The following is a 25,084-nucleotide window of genomic DNA, read 5'->3' as shown; positions in this document are numbered from 1 at the left end:
TTTCTGTCGTCTTACTTCAAGTCTCGTGTTCCCTACCTTCCCGTATGTTCAAGAGTTGTGCAGGACTGGACATTAAAGAATATTAACTTACCTTATCAGGAGTACGACCCACGTTACTTCACTGGTGACAAGAATGGGATGATAGATGGACGAGCTGTGACATCCGTGCTGCTGGGGGGTGCAGCTAGCATAGGACACTGCCCCCGATCAAATTTCCCCACACCCAGGAGTACATCTGTTGGTGGGTGAGGCAGCGCCATCAGTATGAGCCGGCCCGGTATCCAGTACTTAGAGCTGAATGTGATTTCAGCCACGAGGTCCCAGCAAGTTTCAGTGCTGCGCGGGTGCCATTGATGCAGGGACCCGAAAGATTTCTGAGCGGCAGCTGCCTGTCTTCCTGCCGAGTTCTGCCCCAGGTGTCCTCCCGGGTTGGGGTCTGACATGGAGGAGGATTTACGAGAGGAGCGCACTGCGTCCCTATCGGTGGCACGCCTGGAGAGAGAGCCCTTGGTTCAAGTCTATGTCAACCTGGAATTCTGCGGAACCGATGGCCCAGACGTTGAGGGAGATCTGAGGAGGGAGCACACTGCATCCCGGTAGGGGACGCGGAGAGGTACAGCGCTACTTTTTCTGGTTGGTTCAGTGCAGGGGCAGGGCAGCATAGAATTGGCAACAGTCCGTGGGTGCCCTGACGCTGGCCTCAAGAAAGGTGGCCACAGGAGGCATAGAGGACTGAATTTAAGACCCGGCCTGCGGGGGAGACTGTCAGAGGTTTCCCGCAGCATGTTTGGGCTCTGAGTCTGGGAGAGGTGTTCGCATTTGGGTTTCCAGGAACACTGGTGACGTCAAGGGCCAGTGCAGGACTGGGATGCAGTTGAGAGTTGAGAGTGTGCTGGATGGGTGTGGGGAATCCCAGTGTTCCTTTCTGTCATCTTACTTCACGTCTCGTGTTCCCTACCATCCAGTATATTCAAGAGTTCTGCAGGACTGGACATTAAAGAATATTAACTTACCATATCTGGAGTACGACCTACATTACTTCATACTCTTTTCAGGTGGCTAGGGAAGGACCATCGCTCTTGGATCCCAACCCTGGGTGTGGACGAGTGACGGAGGATCACTGGGTAGGGGAAGCCGGGTTCGCCTTTGTGGGAATATCCCTGGTGAGAAGTGGGATTCTGATGGGGAAACAGACGAGGAGGAGGAAGTCCTGGATGCTTCACGGAATACATTTATTCCTGTCACCCTAATCCAGGTCTCATTTCTCTGAATCCAATCCCGTTCTTAATGACCCGAGGGGGGAAGGAAAACGTCAATTGCCCAAGGTGGGTAAGAAAGAGAAACCAACTAAAACCAAGCCATCCTCTGATGTCAATATCCATTCATCTACTACCAATTTAAACCACAGGGAATACTATCAAAACCCGGGCTTCTATAATCAACCATTAGGAATAAGGAAGGAGGCAACCATCCCCTTGAGGGAAAACCAGGCTAAAGGTTTTTCCTATGTCCATTGTCGAACCCGTGATAGAATAGGGGGAAATAGATCTATTCTCCAAAACCCTCTCCCCCATTTCCAACAAATACCGTGACAAGGAAGAGGCAACCAGGAGTAGTTAAGATTTCCCATCGGAATAACATGCGGAATGTAAGAGAAACTGGCTGTAGAAAGAACTTAAGTTGTCCCATTGATAGAGTCAGGTGTTTACTAATTATCACTCACACCTGACTCCACTTGACTGCTTTTCTAACTATAAAAGGTGTGGTTCTACACATGTGAGAGAGCGAGCTGGGCACGTTGTTTGGACCAGAGAGGCCAGGGAGTAGAGAGCAGCAGGATCGGTGACCCAGAAGAGAATGCGGTGCAGAGACGCTGGCCCAGTGTTTGTGAGGGGCTGCAGCATGGCTGGGGAGCCGTGTCTCCAGAGAGCCAGAGCGAAGCACCCTGCAGACTGCTATTGGCGGTCGGAACATTGCTCCTTCCCTTGGGACCTGTGCCGGGCACAAGTGTGTCTGAGGGGCATGTGGTGAGACACTGACCTCAGGCCCACAAAACCAGAAGGGACTGCTTGTCACTGCGCTGCTGCCCAGGTGAGTCTCGTAAAATTAAGAGAGAGAGACTTGGGAGCATGCGGCTTACAGAAACGGAGCAGGAGATAGGAATGCATAACGCAGCACTGAGCGGAAAAGAGGGAAAAAAGTAAAGGAAACTAGTAAAGCAATATAGATTGAAAGAAAAGTGACAAGATTAAGAGAAAGTAAGAGAAAGCAAGAAAAGCAGAGCGTGCAAAGTGAAAAAACTGTAATAAAGAGGGTGCGAGCGACCCGAAACGAGAGAGAAGGGTGCAAGCGACCCGGCAGAGTGGAAAGTGTGCAAGTGTGCATGGGAAAGCTGGAAGAGGTGCCAGTGGGCATGGAAAGGTAAAGAAAAAACAAGTGTGCATGAGAAAGCTGGAGAAAGTGCCACGGGGCACACAGAGGACAAAGAAGGTGCAGGTGTGCACAGACGAAGTTAAAGAAGGTGCACGTGGCCACAACAAGGAGAAGATGGTGCAAGTTTGCAGGAGAAGGAAAGAAAGGTGCCAGTGGGCATAAGAAAGAATTCAAGAAAACAGAGGGGAACAAGAAGGTGCGCAGAAAGCCCCTGAAGGTAAAGATTTAAGAGCAGGAAATACAAGAGAGGGGTTTAAGCTCGGAGTGGTCGTGTTTAGGATGAGCAAAGAACCTGGCGTTTTCGAAAGTCTCTGATGCTACCCATTGAAAGAACCGTATATGAAAGAAAGGTACATTTTGGCAAACTGAACTAGTGTTTTGAAATGCAAGAGGGGCCTGAGCTTGGGGAAGGGAACCCTGAGAGGTCGACCAAAGAAAGTAAAGTGCATCCTGATAAACCTGACTTTGTGGGGAAAGCTGCAAGGGGCCTGAGCTTGGGGAAGGGAACCCTGAGAGACTTCAAAAGGAACTGCTATGTTTCTTTTGTGGTGTTTGGAACTTGAACAAGTTAAAGCTTGGTGAAGGAAACCCCACAGAGCCCAAAGGCACTGAAGATATTTGAAACCACTACAAGGGCTCTATGGAGCAAGTCTTAGGAACAGCCCTCTTTGATTGAAATCATTCTTGCAACATTGACCAAACTACACCTGGTGAAAAGACAATCTGAAACCAATTTTGGTTTCCCATTTTCTGTTCAACCACTATTTTCCTTTTTAAAGACTTCTTACCACATGTTCTTCAAAGAGTGAGGGCAAGCATAGGTTTAGACACAGACATATTTTTTATTGTTGGACTTCCAGACTTCGACGGCCCTTAGAAAAATTAGTTAAGGGAACCATCTGTTGGTGTTAGAGCCAGTTAGGCATTACACCAACCCAAGAACTTTGCTAAATAACTGTTTTGAAACGATTATGTTTGAGTCTGTCTTCCGCTTGATACTATGCCTGTCTCACAGTGCCTACATCATGAAAACAATGCACCTTTCAAACTGTACGTTCCTAGGTTAAACGTATTGAGCTACGAGTTGATGAGTCAGTCAGTCAGTCAGTCAGGACTTCTTCTTTTATACATAAAATATATATATAATTGTAAGGTTGTAATTTGAAGCCCCTACAGCGGCCTGAGAATTCACAAAATGTGAGTTTGAACTCTGCATCAGGAGAGAATTGGTGATTTACTTAGTTTCTAATGTTTTTACTATTATAGAAACATAGCTTACCTCTATTTTCATTACAAAGGACTTAGAGAGTGAGCAGCAGATATATCTATTGCAACTGACATTGCAAGTTCACATATGCATCTGTATCCACTACACCATTGACAGCCATGTCATAATGAAAAAAGCTAGGCATTTTTAAGTGGCTGCAGGCTCAAGCCTCTCATTCGCCCAAACATATACACATTTCTAGATTAAGCTTCACCTCTGAATAGAGTTAATATGGGATGGATGCACAAGCATCTGGCAAGCTTCTATGAGCCGTTGGAGGAAGTGCAAGAGAGGGAAGAGACAATAGGTGTTGTAGACACTCCCTTAGTTACTACACCATTGTGACTCAGTGGGGAGGTAGACAAGAAATGGATGTAGACTAAAGTGGGAACCTGAGTTACAGAATAGGCCCACTGGACTCAAGCTTAAGACAGATTTATCTGGCTGGCATCCGGGTGAAAGTTCTGAGACTCATCACCATATCACTCCACACTGATTCAGCTGGCTCGGAATTTCAGTTGGCAACTTCATGGTTGAGGCTTTGGTGCTTAGCCTTGTGGTATTCAATCACAGCTTCTGCTACTATCCTGAATCAGTGTGAAGGTGCACATATGGCCCTGAAACCAGAAGGGCAGTTTCCCGAAGAGTACAGCATGAGAAGCAGAGGACCTGGGGCAGTAAAGAAATAAGTATGGGTACGCTCAAGCCCCCAATACTGTAAGTGATGTACGATGCACTGGGAAAAGTACAGATCCCCCCTTTTGAAATTAGGAGCTACAAGGGCCCCACAGATGTTGATGAATTTAGGAGACTGTGTTGAAGCAAGCAACTTTTGGCTGTTTTTCAGAAACATATTTTGTTTTGGTTGTTATCTGAATCACAGACAAGGGTAGTCCTTTGTTAATTTCTACTTTCTAAGGTTAGGACCTTGAAAAGGAAGCCCAGTAAATAACTACTCAGGAAAAAGTCACATGCAGCTCCTGGAATTGTGATTGTGCCCAGGATCCCAAACGCAGGCAAAACTGGGTACACGTGATTGAGAGAAAGGTCCTGAATCTGGGGACAAAGGATTTCACAATGTGTAATTAACCTGCGCCATATGTAAATTTCCTAAATAAATCCTTTATTCCTTGTTATATCTGAATCTTTTTGGTATTTACCCTGTATGGGTTTGTGACAATGTCTCCCCTTGCTTGACCCTAAGCCGACAGAGCAATTGCTGGGGGAGGCAGGCATGCCATCCTAGATGATGAGTGGTGCGATGCTCTGGGTGAGGCATTTGCAAAAGGGGGCATTATCAGAAAGGAGCTCAATAAGGGACACTACAGCTAATTCTCAATGATCAACCTGCACCAGAAGGGGCTCAGCAAAATTAGTATTTTGAGAATACAGAACTGAGTAGCAAGTCTGGAGGGAGAAGATCAAGCAGGTTTTATACCAGATTGGAAGACTGTGATAAAACATAGAAGGCTAATCTATGTCACAGAGTAGAGGAAGTCAATGGTCAGTGGGCTGATCTATAGGTGGTATTGTTAGAAGCATTTGACACATTTGTATGGGACTTTATGTTTAGAGTACAGAGGCAAATTCATTTTATTCTGAACTGGATGGAATGGATCAGGATACTCTACAATGCCCCAACCAGATGGATTAAGACCGGAAGTGAGATGTCGACAGATGGGCGGTTTAAAGAAGGACTGATCAAGGTGCACTCTGTTCCAATCATGTTTTAATTGTCAGAGGAGCCACTGACTTGTCTACTGATGAGCATATTGGTAGAACCGTGTAGAACTGAGACTGGATGTAACCATCTGGTATCACTGCAAGCTGACAATCTGTTACTATGCATAAGGTACCAAGGGGAAACAGTGTTGCACGGTTTAGAGTAGACTGGGGGGTTCGACCTGGTGTGTGCATTAAGAATACATTGGCTAAGTCGTTCCTTTGCTCACAGAGAAATCTGAAGAGACGTGCGATAGCATAATCACATCATCTTCTACTACAATGAAGCGGACAGACTTCAGATATCAAGGCATGCAAGTGTACCATATGGGATGGGTTACATTACCAGTGACAAAATGAAATTGGCGAAATTCATCTCATATTCTGTTTCATTGACTTTACCTGCTTTGCTGCTTTTTAGACGAATTTCGTTTTCCTGAAAATATGCATTTTTTTACCTCTATAAAATAAAGTTACATTGAAAAGAAAGATAACATTTCAGCTGGGAAACATCAAATCCTTTTCCCACAAATTTCTTTTTTTGAAGCCTTAACCTTTCGCTGCGCCCCAAAAAAGAAAATTGACTTTTTAAAAAAACATTTAGGGGGTAATTCATAGAATTTAGTGCACAAGTGGCGCACAGTGTGCGCATGCGGAGCTCTGCGCCACCCGCGTGCGCTAAAATCCATTTCCGCGCACAGCGTATTCATGGATTTTAGCTACCAAAACCAGCCGTGGTGCACAGTGGCGCAGCGACCCTGCAGCAGCGCCAGTTACGCCCCCAAGAACGCCCCTCATGCAGGGAAAAGCCATCAAAATCCCCACTCCAGCGCAAAGGGCTGCGCTAACCTTGTGCCAGCACGGCAAGCGGGGAACGTGTATTACTGGGGTTCGCGGGAAGTTTCACACGCGATTGGCCCTGTGCGAGTGGGGTACGTGTATTACTGGGGTTCGGGGGAAGTTCACACGCGATTGGCCCTGTGAGAGTGGGGTACGTGTATTACTGGGGTTCGCGGGAAGTTTCACACGCGAAAGGGCCTGTGCGAGTGGGGTACGTGTATTACTGGGGTTCGCGGGAAGTTTCACACGCAAAAGGGCCTGTGCGAGTGGGGTACGTGTATTACTGGGGTTCGCTGGAAGTTTCACACTGGAAAGGGCCTGTGCGAGTGGGGTATGTGTATTACTGGGGTTCGCAGGAAGTTTCACACGCGAAAGGGCCTGTGCGAGTGGGGTACGTGTATTACTGGGGTTCGCGGGAAGTTTCACACACGAAAGGGCCTGTGCGAGTGGGGTACGTGTACTACTGGGGTTCGCGGGAAGTTTCACACGCGAGGCCTGTGCGAGTGGGGTACGTGTATTACTGGGGTTTGCGGGAAGTTTCACACGTGAAAGGGCCTGTGTGAGTGGGGTACGTGTATTAGTGGGGTTTGCGGGAGGATTCACACGCGAAAGGGCCTGTGCGAGTGGGGTATGTGTATTAGTTTCACATGCGAAAGGGCCTGTGTGAGTGGGGTACGTGTATTACTGGGGTTCGCGGGAAGTTTCACACGCAAAAGGGCCTGTGCGAGTGGGGTACGTGTATTACTGGGGTTCGCGGGAAGTTTCACACGGGAAAGGGCCTGTGTGAGTGGGGTCCGTGTATTACTGGGGTACGCGGGAAGTTTCACACGCGAAAGGGCCTGTGCGAGTGGGGTATGTGTATTACTGGGGTTTGCTGGAAGTTTCACACGCGAAAGGGCCTGTGTGAGTGGGGTATGTGTATTACTGGGGTTCGCGGGAAGTTTCACACGCGATTGGCCCTGTGCGAGCTGGGTACGTGTATAACTGGGGTTCGCGTGAAGTCTCACATGCGATTGGATCCGGGTACATGTATTTCAGGGGTGCGCGGGGAGTTTCACACACGATTGGCCCTGTGCGAGTGGGGTACGTGTATAACTGGGGTTCGCGTGAAGTCTCACACGCGATTTGAGCAGGGTACGTGTATTTCAGGGGTGCGCGGGGAGTCCTACACGTGAATTGGCAGTGTGGGTCCTCCCAGGTGTTCCCTCTACACCCTCCATGGCCCCTGCAGGCAACCCACACCACAGGGGACTACCCTGCACCCCTGGTCATTTCCCGCAGGCAGCCCATCCACCATGGGCATGCCCCCCAGCCAAGCCACATGTCAGCTTGCACTACTGATCACCAACTCATGTCCCCCAGCACCCCCACCCAGCAGTGCGGGGCACCTGCCAGCAGGCCCCCACTCATGTCCCACTCATGTCCCCCAGCACCCCCCCCAGCAGTGCAGGGCACCTGCCAGCAGGCGCCCACTCATGTCCCACTCATGCCCCCCCAGCACCCCCCCCAGCAGGGGTACATGAGCAGGCCCCCACTCATGTACCCCTGCACCCCCAGCAGTGTAGGGCACCTGCCAGCAGGTGTCCCGTCTGATTCTTTCCGCCAGATCCCGTTCCTCCCCACTCTCCTCACCTGATTCCAAGTCCTCCGGTTGCAGTAGCCTGTGAGAGAGATAGTCCTTCTCCTTTTCGTGTAGAACGTATCTGTCTCGAGAGGAAGCCACAGTGAGCACTAAGGTGTAACAAACCTGGGGCCTCCTTCCCGCGATCAGACAGTAACGAAGGGAAAAAGCCTGTTCAGGCAGAAAAAACCCTCCGATGAGAGAAGCAGCTTGAGATGGTCAGGAGCAAACAGCTGAAGTGGCGTCCTTGAGGTAGGTAGCTGATGGGAGCAGGCAAAGCCGGATATCCAATGTGGAGAACGAAACGGAGAGAGGGAGAGCCACCAGAAAAAGAACCAGCAGAAAGAACTTCTCTGGAGCAACAGAGGACCGAAGCGGCTGGGAGAGAACGCAGCCGAAGGTAAGGCAGAGAAGGCGGACGCGGAGGGCCACGCACCGCAGGAGAAAACAAGCCGAGAGGTAAGGAGAGAGCGGGAAGGAGAGCCAAGGCAGGGGTAGAAAGTGAGAGAGAAGGAAAGGTGGTCCGAGGGAGGCAGACCGAAGAAGCAAGGAAGCGACCGAAACGGTCGAGACTGGAAAACTAGCGTATAGACCCAAAGATGCCAGCTAGCGCAGTGAAGGGGGTTGCAACGCAGCGATCGCTGGGAGAGAAGGAAAGAAATACTTCCCAGCTGCGCCATGTTGGAAAACCACTAGACCGTAGGGTGCGCTGAGGAGAAATCACGTAGCGGAACCTCCGCTCGCCCTTCCAGCGCGTAGCCGCCAACGCAGATACAAAAGCCAAACAGGACGGCAGATGACAGTATGCCCCCTCCTAGAGCGCAGAACCCCCGGTTTAAAGGGGAAGCGGGCATGAAACCGAGCCAACGATCGAGGGGCATGAATGTTGGAAGCTGGTTCCCACGAGTCCTCTGACCTAGGGTAACCCTTCCAGGATACCAAATATTCCAACCTACCACGGTAGTGGCGGGAGTCACGCAAAGTGGAGACCTCATATTCCACAGAGGAATCCGCCTGAGGGAAAGGCTGGTCGGGAACAGCCCTCTGGTGGATGTCCGGAATGAAAGGTTTGAGAAGAGAAGCATGGAAGACAGGATGAATGCGGCTGAGGTAAGAAGGTAGTTTAAGCCGAAAGGTTACAGGATTTATTTTGGAAAGAATAGGAAAAGGATCCAAAAAGCGAGGAGAACGTTTAGAAGGGTGGACCCATCGCGGCAAGAATCTGGTGGACAGCCAAACCTTGTCCCCTTCCTTCCAATCAGGGCAAGGCCTACGATGTTTGTCCGCTTGGAATTTGTTGTATTGGCGACTCTTCTCCAAGCACCTTCTGGCAGTGACGTGGGCATCAGAAATAGACTGCAGAACCTCTTCAGCCATCAGGGAATTGGTGGGCGACGGAATGTAGGGAAGAAGAGATCTTGGGTGTACCCCATAGGTGCAAAAGAAAGGGGAAAGTCCAATGGCTACATGGGATGAGTGATTATAGGTAAACTCCGCCGTAGGAAGCAAAGAAACCCAATTGTCCTGAAGACGATTGCGGTATCATCTAAGGTACTGTTCTAAGGTGGCGTTAAGGCGCTCAGTTTGGCCGTTAGTGTGTGGGTGAAAACCAGACGACAGGGCACGTTCCATACCTAGGCGAGAACAAAGAGCCTTCCAAAACCTCGAGATGAATTGGCTGCCACGATCAGAGATGATCTTGTCAGGAAGACCATGAAGACGGAAAATATCCTGGGCGAAAACCTCAGCCATCTCGGTAGCGGTAGGTAGCCCATACAGAGGGGAAAAATGAGCCAGTTTCGTCATGGTGTTGACTGTAACCATAATACATGTGCAGGAGTTGGAAACGGGAAGTTCCAAATCAGTAGAAATCAATCCCCAAGGGCGAGAGGGTACCTCAGGTTGGGTAAGAAGGCCCACGGGTTTGCCAGTAATGGATTTAGTCATGGCACAAACAGGACAACTGAGTATGTATTCCTCAACATTCTTCTTGAGTTCTGGCCAAAAAAAGGAACGAGTGATAGATTCAGTGGTATTAAACTTTCCTTGATGGCCTGCAGTGAGTGAATCATGACACCAATTTATGATCTTGAGACGTAATGGACCGGACGGTATGTATAACCGATGGTTGAGGTATAGCAAACCCTCCTTTTTGGTGTAGGGTGTCTCTCCTCTGGGTTGTGGAACAGTACCTTCCGAAGCCACACCAGCTCGAACCTCTTGCAAAAAGGTATTGACAACATTCAGGATCCTATTCCTGTGGAACATCGGCTCAGGGGTATGTCTTTTCTCTTCACACTTGGGACCCTTCCGATAGAGAGCATCCGCAAGCGTATTGTTGGTACCAGGCAAGTAAGTAATCTGCAGATCATATTGGGCAAAGAAATATGCCCAACGGGCTTGCCTTGAGTTAACACACTCCATATTCCGCAGAACCTTGAGATTCTTATGGTCCGTTCTGATGATGACGGTCTGCCTAGCTCCCATCAGTAGATGTCGCCAAGTCTCACATGCTTGTTTAATGGCCAACAATTCTTTTTCCAGTACGGAATAGTTGATTTGGCTGGGAGTCAACGTCTTAGAGAGGTAACAAATGGGGTGCTCCCATCCTTCGAACACTTGTAGCAGAACAGCCCCAATGGCCATGGCCGAGGCGTCAGTCTCGACGATGAACTGTCTGCTGTGGTCAGGATGGCGCAAAATGGGAGCAGTGCAAAAGAGGTTCTTGAGATCGTGAAAACTCTGTTCTGCTTCGAAAGTCCAGCGAAAGGGATTGTTGACTTTCTTGAGTAGACGAGTTATAGGAAGAACTGCCTCAGAGAAGTTTGGGATGAATGTGCGGTAGAAATTAGAGAGTCTGAGAAACCTTTGCACTTCTTTGATCGATGTCGGAGAAGGCCAGTCCAGAATAGCTGCCACCTTACTGGGATCCATGGAGATTCCCTTTTAAGAAAGGTGATACCCTAGATAGGGCACTGAAGTAGCAGCAAAAACACACTTCTCTGGCTTGACAAGGAGTTGGTTGTCTCTAAGCCTTTCCAGAACTTGTTGGACATGGGTCTTGTGGTCCTCTAGATTGCCGGAATATATCAGGATGTTGTCCAGGTATATGATCATGGAGACAGACAATAAGTCTGAAAACATCCGGTCCATAAACCGTTGAAAAACAGCAGAAGCATTCACCAAACCGAAGGGCATGACTCGGTACTCAAATAAGCCGAACGGAGTGCGAAAGGCAGTCTTCCATTCATCTCCTTTGGCGATGCGTAACAGATGATAAGCATTAATAAACGGCTAAGTATACCTTAATAAACCAATCCTGGGTCCCCACCAACAATCTTCTGTTATGTGTGAGCTCATAACCAGAGTTCTTTGCACCAGGAAAGGTAAAGGGGTGAAAACATGTACTACTAAGTCCCACCCGTCTTCCTGTCTTTTGTGGATCAAAGGGTCTCTCTGGTTAAATTAGCTCTCTGTGGTTCCTGATCAAAGCGCAGGTCTCCCCTGAAGTTGCGGCGCGAACAGACGTTCTGTCTCCATCAAATAACATACTTCTACACTCTGAAAGGGGGTCTCCCTGCGGGGGTTGCCTACTGTAAACCGTTGTCCCAGACATGACAGTTCATTGCCCTTGATACTAAGGGGCGGGAGCTGACTTCAGGTTGACACAGATGCATATCAGAAAGGTGTTGTGTTTCCTGTCCCCTTTGTCAGCTCTGTGACCAGACCTCTCGCAGGCCTGCTTCAATTAACTCTCATCAGTATACCCTGCCACCAACAGAGGTGACAATGAACAGGGCGGATCCCTGGAGCCTTTGATGTTTAATCAGGCTGTCCATGGCCGGAGGATGGTCTGGCCCTCCGCCTTCTGAGGTGTTTTCATGTAGTCCTGGCTGTCACATTACAACTAAATGGGTTGGGGGGGGTGGGATGCCTGTAGGCTGTGCCCACCCAGAGTACATGGGTCTATGTTTTTGTCGGGCAGTGAGCATCGGAAAATGTGTGTGGATTAGCTCGACACATTTTCCGAGGTTAATCTACCATCATTCAATTTCTTTTAAAATGTCAATAAAGCCCAGCCGAGTGCACAGCCACTGTGCAGATGGTCGAATTCCTCACAAAGACACCATGGTTCCTTAAACTAGTCCAACATAGAGATGATTTGCCTTTAAAGTTCCACAACAGCTGCAAGATACTATTTTCAGGCATAGTTTAAAAGTAATAGATGTAGTAAAAAATACTTCAGTCCAAGTGTTTGTGTGTGTGTGTTTACACATGTGAATCTCTACCATAGTCAGTAGCACACTGCAGTGCAGCACAAACGTAAAACACACACCCCACACCTTACCCCTTGCTTTTCAGATTCGCCAGGCACCAGGGGACCACTCAGGTGGTTATTGTGCGCAGTATAAATATCCTTTAGCATAACATAACGTAACAATGTTGTACAGCACAAACATGAAAAATGTATCTATAAACAAGTAATCTGGAAGCAAAACAAAAAGCTTTAAAGAACATCATTCAGACAATCTCTTCCCAATTCTGGCAGCCCCACTCACATCTGCAAACTGACCGCCGATATAACAGAGTTTACTCCTAGATGCATTTGCTAAGCATCACGAAGCAGCTGCTAGGCACTAGAGACCCTCTATAATATGTTTCTTCAAGCACTCCGGCAGAGAGCTGAAACTCTCTCTACACGCACCAAGAAATCGCCTTTTGGTTTTGCAGCTGTACTAACAAGACTGAAAGAAAAACAGTGAAAGATCATGCATGATAAAGCATCTGCTTGTAGTCATTGTTGTACACTGCTTGTGGCTCTATGCACCCCTCCCATTTCTCGTCCCTGAACATTAGCAACACTTAAGGTACATGCTGCAGACCTTAGCCATCCCCATTACCACCTAAATGCTGTGTCTGCAGCCATCCTATATTAAACATGATTTCATTTAATGTGCTTAAATGAAAAGCCAAACATGTAAAAGGCAGACAGGTGCAGAGCTCTTCTGAGCCTAGACATTAGGCTTTGAGCCTGGGAATAGCCGATCATTGTGGGTGCCGTGTTGTATGGTAACTCAGCATGGGCTTTTAGTTTCCATGGAACCATGGAGAACACCTTTGCCCATTTCCTACGGCTTCAGGAAGGGCACAGACCAGGCCACATTCTTTATGGTTTTGCCATGAGGTGAATGAAGTCTCTAGTGGATAAAAGGTGTGTGGTGGAGCAGAGTGGGCATGGTTGTGTGGCCGGTCCAGTGAAAAGGCAGTGGGGACACATTGGATGGCTGGAGAAATTGTGACTACCAGGTTAAGTATACTGCCTTTTTTTAGGGTTCTGTGACAAGTCGCTTGATGTCCAATGTGGCGAGCAATTGAGTTATAGAGTCTCTGTACTTTTCTTTGTGGCTAAATTCCCGAGCAGGGAAAAGATTAGCAATGATTAGCAGATGGAGGGGTTATAGGTCATATGACCATTACCCAGTGGACCAGCTGACCAAGTGCAAAAGAAAAAAAGCTGGAATGAAGATTAAGAAGGGAAAGAAAGGCGGAGCAGACACAAGGAGCAAGTGGGGTAGGTTAGAGGTCACGTGGGCTTAATCCACTTGTACCAGGGTACCAATGGGAATTTAATACATCAAAATGGTGGGCTATTTCCAAAGCTTTATCATCTTAATCATGTATTTAAAAATATGCTCCTATCACACTCCCAACCCCCACGAAATAAAGGAGCCTATTCTTAAAAAGATGAGCGTCTTTAAGATGCTGATTATGGGATGTGTGCAGGTCATTTTATTGAGAAAGGTGACCATATTCCCAGAGGGTTGTGCTGCAGCGCAAATGATGCAGTGGCTTATACCCATGCAAACATTAGTATCAGGAGCACGTTCCAGCCACTAATGTATCACATGCTCTCCACACTCACGCGGAAGGGGTTACAGTTCACAGGCAACAACAGTCCTTTAATGGGACGTCATTGCAAAACGTCACACACAAAAATAACATTTCTATCCCTACTTGAAAAATAGATGTGCAAGTGAGTACAGAGAGCTGATGTGCCTTTTTTAAAAAAAAAAATGCATAACGGCGGGGTCAGAAATGACCCTGTCTTGCATGGCACATTCCCATGCCTGTTGCACGTCCCCTGCACCTGCTCCAACAAGCGCAGGCAAATGTGTTTCCTGAACATTCATTCCTGTGTGTGAATTCGTAATGTGCTTTGAGGTGTGCAAAAAAAAACACCTCAATTTGATAAAAGGGGTCACAGCGGACATCTTCACACATTCAGATGCCCTTTGTGAATACTGCAAACATTTTTACAATCGTTTTGGCGCATGTCAAGGGGGCGCACTCTCGCCAACAAATATTTCGAGCGTTGGGCCCAAGGTACATTTTCCTGTCAGCTGGGATCATGGCAGCCCGTCACATGACACTCTGTTTAAGAGCACTCAGCAGGTATGAGTTACCTTCCATGGAAACGATGGTCGCACATTTTGTCAATAAAAATGAGTTTTACTATCGCTTAATATTTGAAAAAAGAGATTGTTTTTCTTTCTAAAGCTGAACCATACTGATACTTTGCTGAAAATCTGTGCGGACGACAGAGGGGGTGACAAGTTATTACAGAAATGAGTGGCTCAGACCCCTCCCAGACTAATCTCTACCAGAAGTGCCATGTAAACATGTCAGACTGCGAACGTAAAGACACGGAACCCTCTGTGGAAAAAGTTAAACGCGCGCTTTTTCTGTTGTGTAAATGAAGGCGTGCCTGGTTCGTGGCTATCCTACCTGCGACTCAGCCTGCAGCACGCGCAGGATCTCCTCGCGCTCGGGCGCCGGCATGCTTGTTTTTCCACACACTACCTTGTGTAGTTCTTTTGGGCATTCCATTGACTTGTTGGCGCAAATGGCGCGAACGTACACCGGGGTCTGCCAGTCACTCATTGCGCATTCATAAAAGGTCCCGTTCAGCAGCGCCATGGAAAGCCAGAGAACCGGGGCGAAGAAAGCCTTCATGGTGACCTGGAGGAACACCTGGGGGCCCCGGCAGCAGTGTCCCTTCGGGAATATTTTTCGCGGGTTCACGCAGCAGCCGGTAAACAATTTCCAAGTTGCGCTGTTGAGGAAGTAGCCCATGCCGAGCAGCACCAAAGCTGGCACAAAAAGAAACACAAACCCGTAGGGAACGTTTTGGTGGCTACACGGGCATTTAAAGGCAACCAGAGAAAACAACTGTTGGCCGCCTATGGTCATAAGTCCCATGACGCTGTAACCGATGGCCGTTTTTTTATCGGCTGCAAAATTCCAAATCGTCTTAAAAACCTCCATGTCTGAAGCCGGGGGAAATCCACAATGGACTCCCAAAACAGAAACCGTGCAAATACAAGTTGCTACCGCTGTTAGCTATTTGTATAAGGGAAACGAATGTGGAAGCGCGTGTAAAGATAAAACACGAAAAACGAGTCTTCCAGGTTCTACGCGCCGGGCACTGTTGAACCATATCTGTACCTCGTGTATGTTTATTCTATCGCAATTACAACACAAGCTGTATGCCACATAGGTTTTTTTTTTACACACCCATTTTACATGATTGATAAATCTATCAAGCTAACAATTGAATGTTGGGGATTGGTAATATCCTGCAATTACAACGCACAATTTTGGGGTTACATTCTAATTACAAATAATACAGTAAGGTTAAAAAAAAACCAAACTTTTATGCATGTATAATAATACAAATTTGGCGGCAAGCCAACAGGAAATCTTTGGAATCAGCCTCTAATAAGATTCGTCCACAGTTAATCACTAGCCATTCCCCATACCCTTTTCAAATTTGCATCGATATCTGATGCTGGACCAGTTGTCTCACAATATGTCTGGAGATAATACAAGTCATTCAATCCTGACCAGGGTCACACATATGTGACATGTTGGAGGCTTCTGCATGTTTTCCTTCCATGCTCCTGTTACCTCATATGTGTGTAATATATTATATTTCAGTCACATGTATTTTCTACCATTTCTTCACCTAGGTCCACACATCCGGCACTCCCCACACTACCTTAGAGTGATCTGCTCCCCACTGTCTCGCCTCCCTGGTTGCTTGTCGATCCCTTGCTGCCAAATGCCAACCCTCCCCTGTTAGCGCCCCACTCCCTTTTCCTCTGCTTCCCTCCCTCTGTTCTTCTCCCTATGATTGTAAAGTGCTCTGTTGCTTCCCGAAGCTAGGTCTGTGCTCAATAAATACCCTAATAATACTCCCGGGACCGGAGGATAGTTCTGTGGCAACGCGCGGGTCTTGGAAGCAAGACCACACTGAGCAAACACAGGTTCGAATTCCGGACTCGTGCTTGAAAGAAAAAAATTGAGAAAAAAAATCGAACGCATTGTTCAGGGAGGATAGCTCAGTGGCAACATGATCTCCTTGGAAATAAGACGACACGATGCAACACAGGTTTGATCCCCGGGTCCATGCTTAGAAACCTCTGGGTATTAAGCGCATTATAAATACGCAACTAAGACATATTCCTGTAACAGAGCCTCGATGCCCCTGAGCTGTGTGAGCGCTTTAAAATGCAAAAAATAAATAAATAACCTGCCTTTCCACAATGAAACTAGCGCCTAGATGCCTACGGGTTATGTGCGCTGTAAATGCAAAAATAATAAATAATCAATAATAATCTCAACCTAAGAGACTGCCCATTTCAATACAGACCCCGTAGAACTCGGGATCATCCCAGGTCCAACGAAACCTCACTTTACATTCAAATCATCAACAGGCGTTTTATTTGATGTTTAAACACACACATTCCTACTGACTTCCAATGAACCCAAACCTGTTGAGTACACGCCTGCCCATTGTTAGGGAGAATTCTCTGTAAAGGCTAATTTCCCAAACCTAGTGAGTCCCCCAGCAGCTTTGCTGGATTTTTTGGGGTTTATTTCTTTCTCCTGCTAAGAGTGAGACTCTTTTTACTCCCACTCTTAGACATTTGAGGTGTTCTTTTGTCTTTCCATGTGTTTTATGGGCTATGGGGTCTTTTACTCCATGGGTTTCATGTGTTTTTGATGTGGGTTACACAGCACCCTCCGTGCCGTAACCCAGGGGTGTCGTAGCGTCTTCTTCCTTTGACTGGTGGGGATAACCAGTTTTGCCTTTTTTCGCCTTCCTGGAGCACCTCGTGGCCGCCTTGCCCATGCCAAGCACCCCGGCAACCAGAATACCACGGTTTACCACTACCGCGAATAGAAGGGTAGTACCTTTTAACCGAAGAACTCCGCGGCTGGTTTCTTCCCTGGCATTGCAACGACCTTCATCTTTCCACGTCGAGACCTACTCTTCCTCTGGACGAAACACCGACTTGCATCTGCTGCCAGGAACAACTGCCCCCGCTGGAGTGTCCTTCCCACTTAAGGTACTGTGTCCCGCCTGGCTTCCCTTGCGACAGATCGTTCGGGGTGACAGTAAAGCCTCGACTTTCTAACCTGGGCTGGCCTGGGACAACCTAGCTAACTTTTCCTGACTTTAATTTCATTCTTTGTGTGCGAACTATCTACAAGACTCTTTGGGCATACCCCCACTGTGTGAAATTGGGCCCTTTCTGCTTGCTCTCTCCAAGAGTGGGCCTTGCAATTGACTTCCTTGCTCTCCAGTAGAACTCTGCCTATCCTGCCTTACTGCGGTTCTTTGAAAAGTATTGAAATTTGTGTGCTTCCCTAACTCTGCCTTTTTCCCTCCCTTTTTAATAACTTATTAGAGTGCCATCTTATGTTAAGCGCTCACCTCTGTATGAAAATAAGTGGTGTTTCTCATTAAGACTTGTCTAATAAGTAATTAGGGTTGTATATATATAATAGTGACTGTGTGCTGAATTTACCTATCTCTTTGTGCTAGTGTAATTTACAAGTGTGTCTTTAAATAAATAATTATATACGTTTACACCAAAGCTCTGGTCAGTGTTTGCTTGTGCTACTGTATCTCTGTACCTATTGTGTATACTCTATATACTGCCTAACTCTTCTTGAGGGAAGTCTGACTGCTCAGCCACAGCTACCAAGTGAATCTGTGTGGTACAGACTGCTACCAAGTGGGTTTACTGCCAAACACCTGTAGTCTTAAATCTTTTGCAGTGGTCCCTAAGGGAACTGCACAGGTTTCTGCCTAACACTGGTGTACAGCGGTGGGATTTGTATTGAGTATACATTTTAGTGTGCTTATAGACCACAAAGCTTAGCACTAAAGAAGTATTTTCTAAAACATGTAAACTATGGAAAGTTATAGTCAAGAGTCCCTTGCTACAAAAACTGATGATTGTTTAAGAGTTCTCTGTAAGCATAAGAATCTCCTGACTAAAGGCAAGAAAATAAATGGAGCTAATAGAAAGGTTGTTAGCAAACCAAAGTCTGGATGGTGGTTCAGAGGAACCTACCACTCCAGCAACTGTAGATAACAGCAATGATATTGATATGAATGTTAGTATTTATAACTTTGAGTCAGAAGCAGAAGAGGAGGTGGAAGATGTTAGAGTTGTCTCCCCTGGGCCTCTACCTGCCCTGCCAGCTGTACCTACTGGACCTTTACCAGGTCCCACACTTAATCCTCAATATATGGAACTAGAAAAAATGAAGCTTGAATTAGAATTCAAAAGAATTAGTGCTCAAACAGAACAACGGCACCAAGAACTAAGGCTCAGAGAAATGGAGCTCAACCATGAGCAGGAAATGAAAGAATTGTCTGTGGAAAGTGCTTCTCTCTCCGAATCCTCTAGGAGTTCCAGTCCCAAAAGACCCCGGATGCCTAAGGAGTTGGTGGGTATGTATGAGCCTAAGTTGGATGTGTTGGATTGGTTGAGTTTGTTTGAATATAATCATGGGCTCCAGAACATTACAGGAAATGAGTTACTTTCCTGGTTGTTCTCTAGGCTCCCCCCTGTTGCAACTGATGTGGTAATGGAGTTGGGGGAGGAGCATAAGAAGGATTATGAATGTGTGAAACTAGCTTTGATAGCTAGATTTGGGAAGACCCCTTCCCAGTACCTTAAGAGGTTTAGGACCCTCAAAAAGCATGATGGTACCCCTTGGGGTACCTGGGTGAGTGAAAGTTTGAAGAACTTAGAGGGATGGATTAAGGGTTACAAGGTGAACACTTATGAGGGAATGAAGAATCTTGTGATGTTGGAGTCAATTTATGATGCCTGCTCTCCTGAGCTCAGACAGCACTTGGTTGATTGAAAGGAATTAGATTCCAGAAAACTAGCTAAGGCTGCCGACTTGTGGGTTGCCAACAGGGCTACTCACAAGGACTCTGGGGTAACTCAGAAAAAGGATGAGGGGAAACAGCCAAAAAAGGACTCCAAGGAGAATTCTAATAATTCGAATCCCAAAGAGGGCCCCAAACAGAACAATAAGGGTAAACCACAAGGGAAACCAAATCATAGTGTACCCTCTTGTGGTAAACCAGAAGGAGGTCAGAGCAAGCCACCATTCCAGAAAGCATTTGGTAAATGCTATGTTTGTGGTTCGCCTGACCACGTGAAAGGAGATCCCAGATGTAAGGGTAAACCTTCAGGGGTCCAGCTTGCCTCCTTAGCCTTCGCTCCAGAGGAGGAAGTACAAATGGCAAGTGGAAACTTTCTACTGCTGGCTGATGAACCCATTGGAGTCTCAGCCAGTGTTTCTTTAGTGTCTCTGGGGTTGTGGGAACAACAGAATTTAGATGTGTATAATTCTATCCCAGATAATACTAAAGAGTATTATAAGGACAGTGTCCTGGTGAATGGTCAGGAGACTCCTGCCATTAGAGACACTGGGGCCAGCATAACTGTGGTGGATACATCTTTTTTCAGGCTGAGCATGTTGCTAAGGCACCCAAACGCCTCACCAAGTTAGCTGGAGGGCCTGTGCAGATGCATCCCCAATTACCAGTTCTCATCCAGTGTAATGACATGACTGTGAAGATACCTGTCAACATACAAAGTGAGGTACCAGGAAGGGTTCTGTTGGGTAATGACCTGAAAACTCTTGGAGTAGTGTCACATACCCCCAGACCTCCTAGTAAAAGGTTACAGGAGCTCACCAGTCCTGCAAGGGAGAGAACCATAAGAGGTACTCCCAAGGAGATGATGAAGACAGATATCACTCCTTCTCCACTGGAGTTACAACTTGCTATCACTAAACAAAAAGAAGCAAAGGGGAAACCCAAGACTTCCAAGAAACAGCCAACAGCAAGCACTCCAGTGCTTCCAACAAGGACTTCCCCTAGGTTGTCCAAAGTTACACCTGTAACTCCACCTCCAGCTGACGCTGAGAGGGAGGTACAGCCCTGTATGGTGGAGCTAGACTCTGAAGAAGAGCTAGTGGAAGGCCAAAAACTCATTGGAGATCTGGATCCTGTTGACCATCCTGAGCTGCAGTCTTTACTGGCAGAAGGTGGACCCAACAGGGCAGACTTCAGTAAGGGACAGAGAGAATGCCCAACTCTGGAAGGTCTTCGCCAACAGGCAGCTTCTCAGGCTGATGGGCAAGAGCCTAGGAAGTATAGGTTGCACTGGGAAGATGGCCTCTTCTACAGTGAAACAACGGAGTCTGCACCTGGAGACTACAAGCGGCTTGTAGTACCTCAAGAAAACAGACAACAGTTCTTGCAACTGGCCCATGAGATGCCTTTGGCTGGTCACTTGAGTTTCAAGAAGACCAAAGAAAGGCTCTCACTCTACTTTTATTGGCCAAAGATGGGGGCTGAGGTAGATAAGTTTTGCAAGAGCTGCCATACCTGCCAGACTTCTGGTAAGGTTGGGTCCAAGAATGTGGCACCTTTAGTGCCTCTCGCAGTTGTGGGAGTCCCATTTGAGAGGGTAGGGATTGACATTGTTGTTCCCCTTGATCCCCCAACCTCCTCATGCAACAGGTTTATCCTTGTTGTAGTAGACCATGCTACTAGGTACCCTGAGGGGATTCCCATGAGGACTGTTACAGCTTAGGCTGTGGCTAAGGCCCCCTTGGTATGTTTACCAGGGTTGGGTTTCCTAAGGAAGTAATCTCTGACAGGGGGTCACATTTTATGTCCCACTACATGAAAGCCATGTGGAAAACCTGTGGAGTTACTTTCAAGTTCTCTACCGCCTACCACCCTCAGACAAATGAGTTGGTAGAAAGGTTCAACCGAGCCATGAAGCGCATGATAGGTGCTTTAGAAGATCCCCTTAAAAGAAAGTGGGACCTTCTATTGCCATGCCTTCTCTTTGCTTATAGAGATGTCCCTCAGGAGGGAGTAGGCTATTCTCCCTTTGAACTTCTTTATGGCCATCCAGTCAGAGGTCCATTGGCCCTGATTAACGAGGGGTTGGAGAGTGCTCCTTCCCCCAAGCCAGTCAGAGTGACTGACTATGTGATAGGTCTCCAGAGGAGAATGTCACAAATGATGGCAGAAGCTAATGATAACCTGAAAGCTGGACAAGCTTTGGTCAAGCATTGGCATGACCAGAAGGTTAATATGGTTGAGTTCACTCAAGACCAGCTAGTTCTAGTTATGATCCCAACAAGGCAGAGGGCCTTGCAAGATAAATGGATGGGACCCTTCAAGGTTGTGGGTAAACTTGGAGAGGTGAACTATCTGGTGGACTTGGGCAATCCCAAGGAGGCTCCCAGAGTCTTCCACACCAACCGACTAAAGGCGTAGGTCTCCAGGCCTGAAGTAGGAGCCTTGCTTCTAGCTTCAACAGAAGAGGAAGAAGAGAGTGAAGCTCTCCCTGATCTCCTCAGAGGCTTACCCTTGGACGAAAAGATTGAAGGAGTAAATCTCTCTTCAAATCTGACACCTGAGCAACAAGAAGAGTGCAAAGCCATGTTAAATCAGTTTGCCTCTCTGTTCTCACTTTCACAGGCGTGACCCCTTGGGGACAGCATGATATACTCACTGGTGACTGTCTGCCAGTCAAAAGCAGAGGATATAGAATGTCAGAAAATGTAAGGACACACATCAAAGTGGAGGTCAAGAAGATGCTTGATCTCGGGGTAATAGAGCCCTCTACTAGCCCATGGTCTGGCCCAGCTGTGTTAGTACCAAAGGCAGGATCCAAAGAATTGAGGTTCTGCATGGACTATAGAGCTCTTATTGCAGTCGCCAAGACTGATGCCCACCCTTTGCCAAGGACAGATGAGTTGGTGGAAAGACTTGGTTCAGCCAAGTTCCTCAGCACATTTGACCTTACGTCAGGCCAATGGCAAATAGCCCTGACAGACCATGCCAAGGAGAAGACTGCATTTTCTACCCCAGTTGGCTTATACCAATTTAAGGTTATGCCTTTTGGATTGAAAAATGCACCTGCAACATTCGAAAGGATGGTAAATCAGGTTCTGGATGGGATGGAGGATTTCTGCATGGCATACTTGGATGACATTACAGTATTCAGCCAATCCTGGAAAGAGCATATGAACCACCTAGGACATGTTTTGCAGGCTCTTGGATAGGCCAATCTGACCATAAAGGCAAGTAAATGCCAAATTGGTCAGAGTAAGGTGGTCTACCTTGGGCATGAGGTAGGAGGTGGAGAAATAAGGCCTTTGCTCAGTAAGATTGAAGCTGTGCAAAATTGGACAACACCTACTACTCAAACCCAGGTGAGAGCCTCCTTAGGCCTCACTGGGTATTACAGGAATTTCATAGAGAACTATGGGACCATAGCTTCTCCACTGAATGTAATCTCCTCTCCAAAATTCCCTAAGAAGGTCAAATGGAATGAGTAATGCAATCAGGCCTTTGAAAACCTGAAGAAAGCTTTTTGCCAAGCACCAGTATTGAGAGCTCCTGACTACCACCACACTTTCATTGTGCAGACAGATGCTTGTAATGTCGGTATAGGTGCAGTCCTTAGCCAACTGGATGAGAAAGGTAGGGAGCACCCCATTTGCTTCATCAGTAGAAAGCTGAAGGATCCTGAGACAAGGTGGGCAACTATTGAAAGAGAATGTTTTGCTATTGTGCGGGCACTGAAGAAGTTTAGGCCATACTTGTATGGTTCTACTTTTGTCATTCAGACTGACCACCAACCCTTGAGATGGTTGATGCAAATGAAAGGGGAAAATCCAAAACTATTGAGATGGTCAATCTGCCTGCAAGGGTTTGATTTCACCACTGAGCACAGGTCGGGGTGTCACCATCAACATGCTGATGGACTCTCTAGGATGTATGTCATCGACTAGAGGTATGAGGTTCATCCAGGAGTGGATTAAATCCTCCTGTCCCTTAGTCTGGGGGGGGTGGGGGTCGAGTGTTAGGGAGAATTCTCTGTAAAGGCTAATTTCCCAAACCTAGTGAGTCCTCCAGCAGCTTTACTGGATTTGTTGGGGTTTATTTCTTTCTCCTGCTCAGAGTGAGACTCTTTTTACTCCCACTCTTAGACATGATTTGAGGTGTTCCTTTGTCTTTCCATGTGTTTTATGGGCTATGGGGTCTTTTACTCCATAGGGTTTCATGTGCTTTTGATGTGGGTTACATAGCTCCCTCCGTGCTGTAACCCAGGGGTGTCGTAGCGACCCCCAAACATAGACTCCATACCCTGGGACTGACTACTGTCTCCCAGGGCATGTAAAGTCACCATTGGCTTTACTAGTCCCAAATTATGAACAGAAACCAGTACAAACCATCATATTGTGGACGTACTGGTCGGGACAATTTGATTGCCCGGGGGTCTGTTGTTCGAGGGGGCACGTCTCCGCCCCCCCTGATCGAGTTTTGGCTGGTGGCAGTGGATACTACTTTTTATATTCGACCGCAAATATATCTCTATGGGATTTTCCCATTGTTCGAGGCTACCAACTTTAATTATTTAATTCCTACAGCCTCGAACATACCGTCGGTTTATTTATTTAATATTAATTCACCGGTTGGTATTTTTTGCCAGAACTCGATTCTAAAATGGCGTTTGTGTTCTCTTCTGTGACTCCAACCCAAGTCGAGCCCTTTGTTCCACTTTTTGGCGGGCTTCTCCACAGAAGCCTCCAAAAGTGGTGTCACTCTGTCTGGGTACCACAGGGGGTGTGGGAGGGGGTTTAGGCACCCTGGACTGAGTTACCTTGGCAACTCAAGTCGCACTCCGAGGAGGGAGAAGCTGAGCCGACCTGCAACGACGACACCACCGGTGGAGCCCTGCTGAACCGTCTCACCACTTTTCCCGACGACAGAGGAGATCTCCAGTCCGGAGAGTCTTCTTCCTTTGACTGGTGGGGATAACCAGTTTTGCCTTTTTTTCGCCTTCCTGGAGCACCTCGTGGCCGGAATACCACGGTTTACCACTACCGCGAATAGAAGGGAAGTACCTTTTAACCGAAGAACTTTGCGGCTGGTTTCTTCCCTGGCATTGCAACGACCTTCATCTTTCCTCCACGTCGAGACCTCCTCTTCCTCTGGACGAAACACTGACTTGCATCCGCTGCCAGGAACAACTGCCCCCGCTGGAGCGTCCTTCCCACTTAAGGTACTGTGTCCCGCTTGGCTTCCCTTGCGACAGATCGTTCGGGGTGACAGTAAAGCCTCGACTTTCTAACCTGGGCTGGCCTGGGACAACCTAGCTAACTTTTCCTGACTTTAATTTCATTCTTTGTGTGCGAACTATCTACAAGACTCTTTAGGCATTCCCCCACTGTGTGAACCTGGGCCCTTTCTGCTTGCTCTCTCCAAGAGTGGGCCTTGCAATTGACTTCCTTGCTCTCCAGTAGAACTCTGCCTATCCTGCCTTACTGTGGTTCTTTGAAAAGTATTGACATTTTTGTGCTTCCATAACTCTGCCTTTTTCCCTCCCTTTTTAATAACTTATTAGAGTGCCATCTTAAGTTAAGCGCTCACCTCTGTCTGAAAATAAGTGGTGTTTCTCATTAAGACTTGTCTAATAAGTAATTAGGGTTGTATATATATAATAGTGACTGTGTGCTGAATTTACCTATCTCTTTGTGCTAGTGTAATTTACAAGTGTGTCTTTAAATAAATAATTATATACGTTTACACCAAAGCTCTGGTCAGTGTTTGCTTGTGCTACTCTATCTCTGTACCTATTGTGTATACTCTATATACTGCCTAACTCTTCTTGAGGGAAGTCTGACTGCTCAGCCACAGATACCAAGTGAATCTGTGTGGTACAGACTGCTACCAAGTGGGTTTACTGCCAAACACCTGTAGTCTTAAATCTTTTGCAGTGGTCACTAAGGGA

At 47.3% G+C, this 25,084-nt stretch overlaps 2 protein-coding genes across 2 annotated transcripts in view; one reads left to right on the top strand and one right to left on the bottom strand.

Moving 5' to 3' along the window:
- Nucleotides 1-15,272, bottom strand: part of CALHM5 (calcium homeostasis modulator family member 5) — a 50,413-nt gene extending 35,141 nt beyond the window's left edge. Inside the window, exon 1 of the mRNA XM_069607869.1 lies at nucleotides 14,670-15,272. Coding sequence (XP_069463970.1) covers nucleotides 14,670-15,209 — 540 coding nt within the window. The 5' untranslated portion in view covers nucleotides 15,210-15,272. The remainder of the gene's footprint in view (nucleotides 1-14,669) is intronic.
- TRAPPC3L (trafficking protein particle complex subunit 3L) overlaps nucleotides 1-25,084 on the top strand; it is a 392,150-nt gene that overhangs the window by 273,987 nt on the left and 93,079 nt on the right. The window lies entirely within an intron of this gene.

Source organism: Ambystoma mexicanum, chromosome 4q, assembly GCF_040938575.1.
Source record: "Ambystoma mexicanum isolate Mex_15411 chromosome 4q, UKY_AmexF1_1, whole genome shotgun sequence".
NCBI lineage: Eukaryota > Metazoa > Chordata > Amphibia > Caudata > Ambystomatidae > Ambystoma > Ambystoma mexicanum.
This window is presented reverse-complemented; position numbering and strand designations above follow the sequence as displayed.